This window comes from Scylla paramamosain, chromosome 7 (assembly GCF_035594125.1).
Source record: "Scylla paramamosain isolate STU-SP2022 chromosome 7, ASM3559412v1, whole genome shotgun sequence".
NCBI classification, from domain to species: domain Eukaryota; kingdom Metazoa; phylum Arthropoda; class Malacostraca; order Decapoda; family Portunidae; genus Scylla; species Scylla paramamosain.
In genome coordinates, this window is record NC_087157.1 from 13465803 (window position 1) to 13481515 (window position 15713).

The window sequence follows — 15713 nt, forward strand, 5'->3', positions numbered from 1 at the left end:
CAACTGACAACAGCCCCCTTCTCTGTTCCCTCCTATTTTCTCTATCCTCTTTTCAATTCAAAGCTGGATGTTACATCTAAGTGTGCAACAACTTAACCTGTGCAACAACTTAACCCATGTTCTTGAATCTTCAAATTTTCCACCACCTGGCTATGACTACAGGGTCACTCTCAAACTAAATTTGTTTGTGCTGTATATCTCTCATCTAACTCATCTGACTACAAGAAAATCTTTGATTACTTAATTCCAAAGTGGAGCACATTCTAACTCTTTTTCCTTTTGCAGAGATCTCCATTCCTGGAGACTTCAATATTCACCACCAGCTTTGGCTTTCCCCTCCCTTTACTGACCATTCTGGTGAACTATCCTTTAACTCTGCTATCCTCCACAACCTAGAGCAATTGGTGCAACACCCTAATTGTATTTCTGACTGTCTTGGAGATATGCCCAATATTCTTGACCTTTTCCTCACCTCTAATCCTTCTGTTTATGCTGTCACCCTATCCTCTCCATTGGGCTCCTCCAATCACAACTTCATATCTGTATCTTGTCCTATCACTCCAATCCCTTATCAAGATCCCCCTAAACAGAGGTGCCTCTGGAGTTTTGTCGCTGCTAATTGGGGAACCTGAAGAGGTATTACACTGATTTTCCATGGAATGACTACTGCTTCCATGTCAGAGGCCCATTTCTATGTGCTGAGTGCAAAACAGAGGTGATAGTATCTGGTATGGAAGCATAGATTCCTTACTCTTTCTCCCACCCTAAACCTTCCAAACCTTGGTTTATTTAACACAGCCTGTTCTCACACTATATATGATAGAGAGGTGGCCCACAAAAGGTACTTGAGCCTTCCATCACCTAACTCTCATGCCCTTTATATTTCTGCCTGAAATCTTGTCAAGTCTGTTCTGCAACTAGCCAAAAACTTCTTCATTAATAGAAAGTGTCAAAATCTTTCTAGATCTAACTCCCTCTCGTGACTTCTGGCACCAGCCAAAAACATCTTCAAATAACTTTACTTCATCTTTCCCTTCTTTATTTTAACCTGATGCCACTACTGCCATATATATTTCTAAAGCTGAACTCTTTCCTCAAATTTTTGTGAAAAACTCCATCTTGGATGATTCAGGGCTTGTTCTGCCCTCTCCTGCACCCTCCAACTACTTCATGCCACCCATTAAGATCCTTTGCAGTGACATTTTCCATGCCCTCACTGGCCTTAACCCTCGGAAGGCTTATGTACCTAATGGAGTCCCTCCTATTGCTCTCTGAAACTGTACCTCCGTGCTTGCACCTTGCCTAGTCAAACTCTTCCAACTCTGTCTGTCAACATCTACCTTTCCTTCCTGCTGGAAGTTTGCTTACATTCAACCTGCTCCTAAAAAGGGTGACTGATGCAATCCCTCAAACTACTGTCCTATTGCTTTAATTTCCTGCCCCTCTTCAACAGGAAGATTCTTAAACATCTATCACTTCACAACCTTTTGCCTGATCACCAGTATGGGTTCCATCAAGGCTGCTCTACTGGTGATCTTCTGGCTTTTTTTTTGATGAATCTTGGTTATCCTCTTTTAGGGTTTTGGTGAAACTTTTGCTGGTGCCTTAGACATATCAAAAGTTTTTGATAGAGTCTGGCACAAAGCTTTGATTTCCAAACTACCCTCCTATGGCTTCTATCCTTCTCTCTGTAACTTCATCTCAAGTTTCCTCTCAGACCATTCTATAGCTACTGTGGCAGACTGTCACTATTCTTCTCCTAAGTCTGTTAACAGTAGTGTTCCTCAGGGCTCTGTCCTGTCACCCACTCTCTTCCTGTCATTCATCTATGATCTTCTACATGAAACTTGTCACATCCACTTTTATGCTAATGATACCACCCTGCACTTTTTTTTCACATCCTTTTCATAGACATTCAACCCTTCAGGAAGTAAACATTTCACACAGGGAAGCCACAAAATGCCTGACTTCTGATCACTCTAAAATTTTTGACTGGGCCAGAGCAAACTTAGTATTGTTCAATGCCTCAAAAACTCAATTCCTTCATCCATCAACTTGACACAACCTTCTAGGTAACTATCTCCTCTTCTTCAATGACACTCAACTGTCCCGCTCTTCTACACTGAACATCCTCAGTCTGTCCTTTACTTATAATCTAAACTGGAAACTTCACATCTCATCTCTAGCTAAAACAGCTTCTATGAAGTTAGGTGTTCTGACTTGTCTCCACCAGTTTTTTCACCCAACCCCGGCTGCTAACTCTGTACAGGAGCATTATTTGCCCATGTATGGACTATGTTTCACATGTGTGGGGGATTCCATTCAAACCACTCTTTTAGACAGGGTGGAATCAAAAGCTTTTTGTCTTATCAATTCCTCTCCTTCTTCTTCTTCAGCCTCTTTCTTATCACCACCACAATGCTGCATCTTTTGCTGTCTTCTACCACAATTTTCACACTAACTTCTCTTCTGATCTTGTCAACTGCATGTCTCTCCTCCTCCCGTGCTTCACTGCACAAGATTTTCTTCTTTCTCTCATCCCTATTCTGTCCACCTCTCTAATGCATGAGTTAACCAATATTCTCAGTCATTCATCCCTTCCTCTGGTAAACTCTGGAACTCTATGCCTGCTTCTGTATTTCCTCCTTCATATGACTTGAATTCTTTCAAGAGGGGAGTTTCAAGACACTTAGCCTCTGTTCTCTTACCATTCTATCTGACATCTTATGGGAACTGGCAATAAATAGCCCTTTCTATTTTGTTCATATATATATATATATATATATATATATATATATATATATATATATATATATATATATATATATATATATATATATATATATATATATATATATATATATATATATATATATATTTTTTTTTTTTTTTTTTTTTTTTTTTTTGCCCTTGGCCAGTGGCCCTCTTATGTAAAAGGAAAAAAAAATAAAAATAAGCAGCTGTCATTCACCCAGTCACATAACTTGCCATCTCATCCTCAAAAAAAAAGTTTTAAGGCATCAGAGAAAGGTACATGTATGAGTTTCCAAGAGCAGGATTCAGTACAGAGAACTGAGAAAAAAACTGGTGGTAAATTAGGGCACTTGTCAGAAAACACATCTGATGCTATACTCCAACCTTCCTCAACCTCCCTCATCTCAATGGCAGGGCCATCAGTCTCATCATCACTACAGGAATAACTATCATCATCACTATAATGTCCATATCATCCATAATCATCTTTGCTTCTGTCAGAAAGATCAGCCATAAGTAAGGAAGACAGACAAACTCATATCAGCATCAAAGACTTGATCTGCAACCAGCATGGGAAGTTGCCATATGGATGGTACTGAAATTATTTATTGTTTTATGACTGGCTGACAAGTGAAGGAGCCAGAGATCTGAGTGATCAAGATATATGAAAGACACCCTGCTCTGCCTGTATCAGAAAATGGGATTTCACTCTCTGTGCATAAAACACAGGGGAGCGACACGAGTCATCAAATGGTTATGTGAGCGAGTAATGACACACTTTGTGCATCATCGTAATGAAGGGGTTAATAGTCTTAGGAGAAGAAATGACTGTCTACCACAGCAACAACAGAATGGTCAAAAAAGATACTTGAGAAGTTACAGAAAAAAGGATAGAAGTTGTAGGAGGGTAGTTTGTAAATCAAAGCTCTATGCCAGACTCTATCAAAAGTTTTCAATATGTCTCAGGCAACAGCAGAAGTTTCACCAAAATCCCTAAAAGAGGATGACCAAGACTCAGTCAGGAAAGCCAGAACACTAGTAAAGTGGCCTCAACGGAACCCATACTGGCAATTAGATAAACGGTTAGGAAGTGATAGCTGTTTAAGAATCTTCCTGTTGAGGACAGATTCAAAAACTTTAGAAAGGCAGTATATCAATGGAGTATATCAGCCTTTTTAACCATTTTTGCTAAAACCCATTCAATCATTTTGAAATTTTTATTTTAAGTGTGTCTTAATGATAAACTTCAGCTGTCCCAATAACAGTCAATAACTGTTAAAGAAAAAAAAAAATTAAACCCCTTAAAATAGCTAATTCAGTCCACCTAGCATATAAGGAATGACGTAATTATGACTTTCCAAAATTGCTTTAAATTTTGTCTGATTAAAACTAGAATGAATACTTTTGAGTTTTATCTGATGTTTTTTTCATTTTATGTGCTTGTGCAATTTTTATTAGTAAAATTATAAACTTGCATTTTTTTTTATTTTGTAAAAAAAGTGAGAAATTAGAGGAAAATTTGACTGGAAGATCTGGGAAAATAATTCCGATCAGACTAAGATGTAGAATATTAAATGGTGATCACTTTAAAAGAGAATGAAGATAATTGGTTAAAAATTAGCGGAGTTGTTAAAACACAAAGTTGAAAAAGTTGCTTTTGAGAAAACAGGGTGCAAAGATGAGAGAGTCTCCACGATGCCGCACTCCAACCCAACAGAAGTTCTGAGGCGAGTAAACGAGTTCTCTCTAGAGATGTTTGCTCTTCATTTTTTTCATTAGTGGTCTGTCCATCCTGTTGTCCTTCTTCTTGAGGCCCCTATTAAGTATGAAAGTGTATGGCAGGGTGAGACAGCGATGGAGATTGCTGCTGACATAACCACTGTTGTACTCCATCGTTGCTACAGCTACTATGAAGTCAAGCTTTCTTTTTGTAGCTCTGAGGTGCTTCAGGCAGTGTAGCCATATGCAGCTGTGGAAGGACTCATTTGGGTTCTGTGTGAGTCCCTGCAGACATCTTTTCATCATTTTATCTAATGTATGCCGAGTATACACTCTTCACTAATTCCAGCTGCTCAGATGGAAGGGAGAAGAATATCTTCATCTCTCGATGGCTTGGTAGTGTTTCCCCTTTTGCTACTGCAGTCTGGAAATTCAAATGAATGTGTGAGAAACCTCTTCTGCTTATTAACACTTGAACAAGGAGCTAAGCCCTAAGCCTGCTGTTGTTGGTGGTAACAGCACTGCGTCAGTTTCTTGCTGATATTCATCTTTCCAGCAGCTTGCTCTTGCCTTGAAAAAGGCCTCCTTCCTCTTCTTACATAAGGCACTTGTTTTTGGCATGATGAGACCAAGTGTAAGTGTTCAGAAGTAAGAATAACAAAAAGTGTGATAGAGCAAGGTGATACACCCTCCTCTTGCTTGAAAGTCCTCAAGGACACTGGCACTGGTAGGTGTAGGCCTGGCCCTGAGGCAGTGAGGGGATGCCAGCTGTTCAGGTAGATGCCGTTTTTTGCAAGATAAAAATTGAAAAAAAAAATAAATAAAAAATCTGGGAAAAACCTGAAAATGTACATGTTTCCCATGTCTCAGAGTGGAGGTTTAAATGCCACTGCGAAGCACATGTCCCTTTAAAAGCTCCCTAGAGCCTTTAAAATGGCTGCAGAATGCTAAAACTTTATCACTGAATAGTGCCAGAACATCGGTTGAATTTTTGGAGCAAATATCTCATTTCACCATTTTTGACAGAAAATGAGTCAAAAGGCTGATATATCCTTTTAAAGCATTAGAGCAGTAGTTTGAGGGATTAGAACACTCACCCTTTTTAGGAAAAGGCTGAATGTAGGCAAACTCCCAGCAAGACGGAAAGGTAGATTATGGTAGACAGAGTTGAAAAAGTGCCTCCATGCAAGCACAGAGGCACAGTTTCAGAGAACAACAGGAGGGACCCCATTAGGACCATAAGCCTTAAAGGGGTTAAGGCCAACAAGCGCATGGAAAACATCACTGTGAAAGATCTTAATGGGTAGCATGAAGTAGTCAGAGGGTGCAGGACAGGGCAGAGCAAGCCCTGAATCATCCAAGGTGGAGTTTTTAGAAAAAGTCTGAGCAAAGAGTTCAGCTTTAGAAATATATATGGCAATGGTGCCATCAGGTTGAAATAAAGAAGGAAAAGATGAAAAAGTAAAGTTGATGAAGATGTTTTTGGCTGAGTGCCAGAAGTCATGAGGGGAGTTAGATCTAGAAAGATTTTGATACTCTCTATTAATGAAGGAGTTTTTGGCTAGTTGCAGAACAGACTTGGCATGATTCCAGGCAGAAATATAAAGTGCATCAGATTCAGGTGATGGAAGGTTCAAGTAACTTTTGTGGCCCACCTCTATCATGTATAGCATGAGAACAGGCTGTATTGAACCAAGGTTTGAAAGATTCAGGGAGAGAGAAAGAGTCAGGAATGTACACCTCCATGCCAGACACTATCACCTCTGTTATGCACTCAGCACACAGAGACAGGTCTCTGATATGGAAGCAGTAGTCATTGCATGAAAAATCAGAAAACATCTCAGATCTACTCAGTTAGCAGATGTAAAATGCCAAGGGCACCTCTGATTTCTGGAATCCTGAGAAGGAATCAGAGCAACAGAACAAGAGACAGATATGAGGTTGTGATTGGAGGAGCTTAATGGAGAAGACAGTGTGAAAGCATAAGCAGAAGGTTTAAAGGCTAGGAAAAGGTCAAGAATGCTGGGTGTAGGTTTAAAGGCTAGGAAAAGGTCAAGAATGCTGGGCATATCTCCAAGATGATCAGGAATACAAGTAGGGTGTTGCACTAATTGCTCTAGGTTATGGAGTATACCAAAGTTGAAGGCTAGTTCACTGGGATGGTCAGTGAAGGGAGAGGAAAGCCAAAGCTGGTGGTGAACATTGGAGTCTCCAAGGATTTTGATGTCCAAAAAAGGAAAGAGAATCAGAATGTGTTCCACTTTTAAGTTAGGAAGTCAAAGAATCTTTTATAGTTTAAGGAGTTATGTGAGAGATGTACAGCACACATAAATTAGTCTGAGAGTAACTCTGTGATTGTATCCAAAATGAAACAAAATTCAGAAGATTCAAGGGCATGGGCACTTGTATGATGTGATGTGAAGTATTGCAAATTCTTTGAACATATATTTGATAAAACTACAACAGAATAAAAAAATGCAGCATAAAATAAGAAACATTAATTTACAGCTGATATAATTTTATGATCACAGAACATTTATGTACCTTCAAGTAAAAGCACAGAGTTGATGCCTTGAGCCTTCAACTCTCGTGCTGCCCCAATCCCAGCCACTCCTGCCCCCACGATGACCACAGTGTACTTCTCCCGGCCCTTCATTCTTGCCAGCACATCACGCTTCAGGACACTGAGAAAAATCATTATCATTCAGCATTTCTCAACACAATGCAATTTTTATGTAGTAAATGCAAATTTTCATGTAAGAATTTTTAATAAAGACTCACTGTTAAGAACACAATACCACCCAAAGCAAAGATTAGCAATTCGAGAATCAATAAAACACACAAAAAGTGAGAGACATGAACATAAGCACTGCTTTTGTAGTATTTAAAGAAAAAGAACAAAGGATAGATGAGTTATATGAATGTAAAGATAAACAAAATTAATAAATAATTTTTCCACTAGATTTAAAATTCATAAAACAAGTTAATCATTTTTGAGTAAGAAAATAATGATAAAAAGCAAGCTTGATTTTGTTATCTTCCTCACACAGTGTAAACACCATCAGTCCATTTTATAAGCAGAAGTAGTACATGCATAACAAAATGTTTCAGTAGCTAGTAAAACTTTAAAAAATAAATAAATAAATAAAAAGTATAAAGAACACACAAACCACAAACCATTCATATTCACACTTCATATCACCACCAGCTTTTCTCAGTTGACACGCTCACCTTATTGATAAATCCTTTGTGAGACTGTGTACTTACTTTTCTCAATGTCAATTTTTTCTAACTCCCTTTCCAACTAAGGATATTCAAAACTCCTGATCACATTGTCACAGCAAAGAACAGACATGGCTTGTTACAGCAAAAAAAATAAATAAATAAATAAATAAACTTATAATTGTTTGTGTGGAAAGAGCTGGCTTGAGAGTAAATTTATACAGCAAAACAAAATTAGTTGCAGTAACAGTGGACAGGTAACAGTAAAAAACAAAACAAAAAAAACAAGCAGCCTGAGCTGTAACAAACTGATCAGAAATATCTCAAAAAGCAACACTAGCCATAATCCACATCTGAATCACACAAATCTTCAAAACAAAGACTAGATAATTTTAGATTATGAAAACTGTAAATTCATCAAATACTTGCATGTTAATTCACTTTATTCAAGATATATACATTATTACTTTCATAAATTTTCCAGTCGATATTTAAGAACATAAGAACATAAGAAATAAGGGAAGCTGCAAGAAACGACCAGGCTTACACATGGCAGTCCCTGTATGAAATATACCTACCTATTTCCATCTATTATCCCCATCCATAAACCTGTCTAATCTTCCCTTAAAGCTCTCTAATGTCCTAGCACTAACAACATGATTACTGAGTCCGTTCCACTCATCTACCACTCTATTCGAGAACCAATTTTTTCCTATCTCCTTCCTAAACCTAAATTTTTTAAGCTTGAACCCATTATTTCTTGTTCTACCCCGGTTGTTGATCCTAAGAATTTTGCTTACATCCCCCTTGTTATAACCCTTATACCACTTAAAGACTTCTATCAAGTCCCCTCTTAACCTACGTCTCTCTAAAGATGTAAATTTAACAACTTCAATCTCGCCTCGTAAGGAATACTCCTCATCCCCTGTATCCTTTCAATCATTCTCCTCTGTACTGATTCTAATAGACCTATATCTTTCCTGTAATGTGGGGACCACAACTGCACAGCATAGTCTAGATGAGGTCTGACCAACGCCAAGTATAACTTTAATATTACTTCTGGCCTTCTACTTTTAACACTCCTAAAAATTAATCCCTGTTTCTGGCCTCTATGCATTGTTTTCCTAGACGGAGTTCAGAGCTAACTCTAACTCCTAAATCTTTCTAGTACCCTGTACCTACCAGAGTTTGGTTGTTTAAAGTGTACCTACTTTGTGGGTTTCCTCTACCTATGCTAAGTACTTTGCATTTATTGATATTAAATTGCATTTGCCATCTGTCTGTCCATCCTATCTAAATCTGCCTGCAAGGCGATGGCATCCAATTCTGACCTAATCAATCTACCTATCTTTGTGTCATCCGCAAATTTACTAACATCACTACTAATTCTACTATCCAAGTCATTGATATATATTAGAAATAACAATGGCCCTAATACTGATCCCTGTGGCACCCCACTAATTACGTGACCCCACTCGGATTTTGAGCTGTTTATTACAACTCTTTGTCGCCTGTCAGTAAGCCATGAACCTATCCAGCCAAACACCTTCCCATCTATCCGTGTGCCCTAACCTTCCTCAGGAGCCTTTGATGGGGTACCTTGTTAAATGCTTTACTAAAGTCCAGATATAAGATATCATAACTATCACCATTATCTACTGCCTCGTACACTTCACTGTAAAAACTTAATAAGTTTGTCAGGCAAGACTTCCCCTTTGTGATGCCATGCTGTGACTGATTTATCAAGTTATGTTTGTCTAAATGTTCCCTAATGTTCCTCGCTATTATTGACTAATATTTTACCTACAACTGAAGTTAAGCTGACAGGTCCATAGTTAGACGCTAAAGTTTTATCTCCTTTCTTAAAGATGGGTACTACATTAGCCTGCCTCCACATTACTGTTACCTCACCTGACTCAAGTGATTTCATAAAGACAGAAACTAACAGCTCACTAATAACCTCTTTGCATTCCTTAAGCACTCTGTGATATATTTCATCTGGTCTTGGTATCTTGAACTTTTTAGCCTATCTATCTCCTGTTCCACTATCTCCCTAGTTATGGAAATATCTGTCAGCTTCTCATTCTCATCTGCTTTAAGCATCTGTTCACTATCTGGCATATCCTGCATGTTTTCCTGGGTGAAGACACCCAGAACTAACCAGCTCCCCATCTGCTGCCTTTAATGGACCTATAGTATCCTTATTCTTCGTCCTTTATACCTGATAAAATCCCTTGGGGTCCATCTTCACCTAGCTGGCTACCTTTAATTAATAATTGCCCTTTGCTTTCCTTGTTAACTTCCTGACTGTTCTAATTCATTATATTGTGACCTTAAAACTTCTTCACCTGCCCTTAATCTCTTATATATACTTCTCTTACACTCCATATAACGTTTTAACCTAGCAGTCATCCATTTAGGGTAATTTTCTGTGATCTTATTGCCTTATACAGGATATTTGCTAACTGACCTGTATGAACTTTATCTACGAAATATTTATACAATTCATCTACATCTACTTCACCTAATACCCTCATCTTGGCTCCTACCATCCTCTCCACTCCCTCATCTATTCACCTCAACCTCACCTCTCTCATTTCAGCATGACCTGACATTCCATCATACTCACACCTATTTCCCCCTCCCTCTCTCCTCCGCCCCTTCCGGACACATTTTCCCTCCTCTTGTCCTACACCCTCACACCTTGCCTCACCTCTCTCATCTTGCCTTATTTGCACTATGTTCTGTTCCCTTATTTTTATTTATTTATTCATTTATTTTTTGAAGAAATATGGTTACAGCTGAGCTGTTTTAAAACATGTATGAATAAAAACATACTAATTACTCTAGGACTAACATGTATTGTATTATCAGACATGAAACCAATTAATTCTCTGATTTTACATAAAAAACAAAAACTTAAACATGCAGTGGCATCATTCCATCAACAAAAGCATAACTATCAACAGTCTCCCATCAACATGTTTACCATGGTTTAGGTGAGGTACACAGTGAGCACAGCCGCTGCAATTAGTCTTCCAGGATATGGTTCACAAGCAACACTAAGGAAACTTGTGGGATAAAAAAACTTTCTCTTTGACAATGTACATATGTATATACATCCTCATAAAGCCTTCATAGTTCTCACTTGCATTTTGATGTAGTGCACTTCCTTCCCTGTACAGCACTTCACTTCACTTCTAGTTTGGAGAAAGTGTCTCAAACAATAAGTATTCCTTAATGAAGAAAATAAAAGTACTGAAAATTTGCCTACCTGTTGCAAGACTAGTGAACTGAACACATCATAATAAACAGAAAAAAAAAAAAAACAGAACTTAATGAATTGAAAAAACAGTATTTTGAAGAGGGCTGTCAATTTTTTATGCACATCTTGTATAATAAATGTAGCATCAATCTTGATATTTTCAAACATGCTATACAGTAAACCCTTACTAAGTCGGGTCAATTGAGGGACAATCCCTTTGAGTTATACAATTATCCAAGTTATCCGAATATGCACTAAATATGATTATTAAGACTGGCCTCAAGCACTCATGGCCTAAATCAAAAGTACTTTCACTTGCATCTCTGTCTTTGCACACCAGTATTCACTGAAACATGCATATTTTTCAAAAATATGATATATTATTGTAAAACTATACTTAATAATGCACAATTATCTTAAGTAAATTACAGAGAATCCCTTACTTCCAAATATCTGAGTTACAAATATCTGGAGATATGAACTAAAAATCCCTGCAAGTCCAAATTCTGTTTGTCGCTACCACAGGTTCAAATTTGCCATGTGCCTCCAGTCCAGTGCCACTTTTGGCTGCTACCCATGCCGGGCAGCAGCATAGCAAAGGAGAGAGGTGCCACGCTGTTTACATCTAACTCCCGACCTGCTAACAGCAGATGTTCCATCGTGCTCCAAGATTTTTATGCAGATTTTCCAACTTTCTGGTAATTAATCATGGCTTGTAACAAGCATAAAGCTAGTGATGATGGTGCTAGTGCTAAGAAGTGTCAAGCCATCTCAATGGAAATTAAGGTGGATATAATAAAGAAACTTTGAGTCTGGAGTAAATGTGGTAAATGTACCATTTATATAGTATAACTGCAATAAATAAAAGAATGAATTATTACTAACCATTGAGCAAGACTCAGCAGCAATAAAACCAGTGTAAGATATCTAGTTGACAGTGATGAATCTTCCATAGGGTGAAAATAATCATGCAGCACACTTATACTTAACAACAAATTAGCCACCAGTGAGTACAGTAACAATAAAGGTACACTTGATACTAATTACTATACTAGTAGTATTCTAGAGTGTGAACATGTGTGGGTGTTTGTATGTAACATGCCATGTATTGTCTTAGTGGCGCCATCCAGATTCTGACTAAAAGTCTTCTGATAACCCATATTATCCAGATTATGTGTTAAGTATCTGAGGCACTAAAAAAGCATCCAAGTTACCCGTTACCCAAAACATAAATATCCGAGTTGAAGAGGGCTTACTGCACATAGATAGACGGATATAGAGATAGACAGGTGGAAAGGTAAACACCATAGTTAACTTTGAAAGAATGTATGTAGTAATGGGGATATTGTAACTTTTACTGTTTATTCAACACTGCACAAAGATTTCACCATTCAGTAAACTGAAAGCATAAACCATCAGTATGTCAATTCAATCAATTCAAAAGGAAGAACCACGAAATAGGAATAAGAATAGCATTGGTTCAGAGTATAGTCATACCTCATGATTTGAACATCCTTCAATTCAAACAACTCCCAATTCAAACAGTGTTTGCAAATAAATTTTGTCCTCCAATTCAAATGACTCCCAATTCGAATGATGTTGGCGAACAAATTTAGTCCTCATATTCAAATGTAGTCCTCTAATTCGAACACAAATACTCATTGTAATGACACCAATTAGTCAGTCCCTCTTGCGTTCCTCCTACCCGCTTCCTTCCCCTTCTCCCCCTTCCCTCCCTCTCCTTTCCCTGTCCCTCTCCCCATCTTTCCCCATTTCCTCCTTCCCTCTATCTATCCCACCCACCCTGCCTCCTTTCATCTCTCTCTCTCTCTCTCTCTCTCTCTCTCTCTCTCTCTCTCTCTCTCTCTCTCTCTCTCTCTCTCTCTCTCTCTCCAATTCCTTGCCCCATGTACTCTCCTTCCTCTTGTGACCCTTCCTCTTTCATCTGGTCTCAAACCTCCTTCCTTGTCACTTTCCTTCCCCCTTATCTGTCATAGATAAGGAACAAGAGAGTGATACTTTGCTCTCTCCCCCTCATTCATTCTGTTATTTTTGCTTCATCCTTTCTCACTCTTATAATTCAACCTTCATTTTCCATCAGTCTCATTCTATTTAACAATTACCAGGAGAGAGAGAGAGAGAGAGAGAGAGAGAGAGAGAGAGAGAGAGAGAGAGAGAGAGAGAGAGAGAGAGAGAGAGAGAGAGAGAGAGAGAGAGAGAGAGAGAGAGAGAGAGAGAGAGAGAGAGAGAGAGAGAGAGAGAGAGAGAGAGAGAGAGATTATAGTGAAAAATAAAAATTGTGTACCCTACAACTATTTTCAAGACTGAACATGCCAGGAACTTTTGATGACTCATCATTTTGAGGTTGGTATTTATTTACAATGGTATTTTGCATAAAAATTTAAGATCATTGTTTTTGTATCTGATGCACAGGACAACCCACTTTTTGTATCTTTTTTTGGATGATTCAAGTGTTGTCTTATATACCAAAATATATGGTACTTCATGTTTTTTTTTACTGTATTTTTTCTATATATGATTTATGTTATTTTCATTTAATTCTATGTTTAGGGCACATTATAAATCCATAAAAAAAAAAAAAGGGGAGATTTTGGGACCTGGAATGGATTAATTTTTACATTATTTTAAATGGGATAAATTGCTTCCCAATTTGAACGACCCAAAATAACCAATTAAGTTCAAATCACGAGGTACCACTGTAGAACACTGGTTTAGTGTGATCTCCAAGAGATATTGCATTATTGAATTAATCATTAGTTTAGTGCCTCAAAGGGTAAGAATCACATACCCTCACCAACACAAATTTTGATGCATCAAAACTATCATTCCTAGATCACTAAAGTTCAGGTCATTAAGATGCAGAATGATCTGTTTCTTTGCAATCAATTATTGTTCAAGTAAGGTTGTGCATACTACACCTAGCAATCTATCACTTCTATTTATCACTCTCTAGTTTTCTTTTCAAACTAGCTTTCATTACTTTATACCATCAAAATTATCATAACCTTATGACGTCAAAGCTCACAGTCCCTCACTTCATGTTATCAAACATAATGACTCATAATGGCACTCCACAATTCAGATATCATTTCCACAATGCAATACTCCAGACCTGTTTTACGTTGTGTCAGTGTCTGCCTTGACTTACTGGCTTTTGGTGTGGTTAATAATGCGGTGGCTAGCCTCCTGGACAAAGCACTGATGGCTGGTGCATTGTGCTGTATGTCTGTAATGGGCTGCTTACTAAACTGTCAGCACAAAAATTAAGAAGAGAGACTTTTGCCTGATGGGCTTGCCTTGTGAAGCATCTGGTTGGTATGTAAGCAGGAAAATTTTATGAACATTCTTTATAGTAATATTGGCCTTAACTATTCATGTTTCACTTTTGAAAGTGATACTTAAAAAACTCACATTAATCCAATGTTCTACTGCAGCTTACTTACAATTTCTCCACAAACAATATTCTAACTTATAAAGCCACATAAACAAAAAGCAAAATAAACAAAGGACAATTACCTTGTTCATAATTCAAACTGCCCATAAATAAAAGCTAAAAGCTAAGTCCTCACCAAGATCCACACACTGACAGAAAACTTACAGTGTGGAGGGTTAAAGAGGTCACCTTTTTAGGAACACACTGAATGTAGGTAAACTTCAAGGAAGGAAAGGAAGATGCTGACATACTGTTAGAAGAGTTGGACCAGGCAAGGCAATTAAATAATCTTCAAGAGAAAATTTGCTAATTAGTAACAATGCAATTACAAGGTTGATAAAAAAAGAGCATAAAAATAAATAAATAAATAAATAATAACCATAATATATATATATATATATATATATATATATATATATATATATATATATATATATATATATATATATATATATATTGTGTGTGTGTGTGGTGGTGGATCACCAGACACCTCTATTTGTGTTGATAAGTGTATGCGCAAAGCATAAAAAAAAATAAATAAAATAAATAAATAAATAAATAAATAAATAAATAATAATAATAATAATAATAATAATAATAATAATAATAATAATAATAATAATAATAATAATAAGCACAAGTAAGTTTCAGAGCACAAGCCATAGAGTGACAAGTACCACAATGGTCAAAAGTTTGTAATTTTATAAACACTTGGAAAAAGCTCCTTAAAAATACCCAACTTAACCCAACTTCCACATCTTAGCACTACACTCTACAGCAACACACACACACTTATAAAAACAGCCTATTTAAATTAAAAGTGCATGGGGAATACTGTTGAAGTACTTATAAATGGGAATGCCTATGACCTCAGCTTTGTGCATAATTGTTTGTTATGCAACAAACTTAAACATAATAACATGCCTCCATTTGATTTAAGATAAAAAATGCAAAATTTTTGTTTCCAGTGTCATATTTTCACTTTTGTGCATTATTTAAGAAGTATCTATAAGCATTTAAGCATTTGTCTATTTAAGCATCATTTAAGAAGTATCTATATATATACTGCTAAGAAAATGCTCCAAATTATTAATCTTTGTGAAGGTGACTACAGCTGTGTCAGGAAAAGTGACTTAAAGGGATGGATGGAGTAGTGAGACTGAAAATCTCCTCTGTGTTCTTATTTCTACAATAAGACAAGCTCTGTTTTGCCTAGGTACAATACCTCTATGGAATACCTCAGCCAGACATACAGATAAAATTTTTAATCTTTACATTATTGAAAAGTACAGAGCTATA

The 15713-nt window shown here is 37.2% G+C and overlaps 1 protein-coding gene across 3 annotated transcripts in view; it reads right to left on the reverse strand.

Moving 5' to 3' along the window:
- LOC135102097 (spermine oxidase-like) overlaps positions 1-15713 on the reverse strand; it is a 76955-nt gene that overhangs the window by 43217 nt on the left and 18025 nt on the right. For all 3 annotated transcript variants that reach the window (XR_010269522.1, XM_064006852.1, XM_064006853.1), the window contains exon 11: positions 7018-7157. Coding sequence is in view for 2 of the 3 variants with exons in the window: in XM_064006852.1 (XP_063862922.1) it covers positions 7018-7157 (140 nt within the window). In the remaining variant the exon portion in view is untranslated. The remainder of the gene's footprint in view (positions 1-7017; positions 7158-15713) is intronic.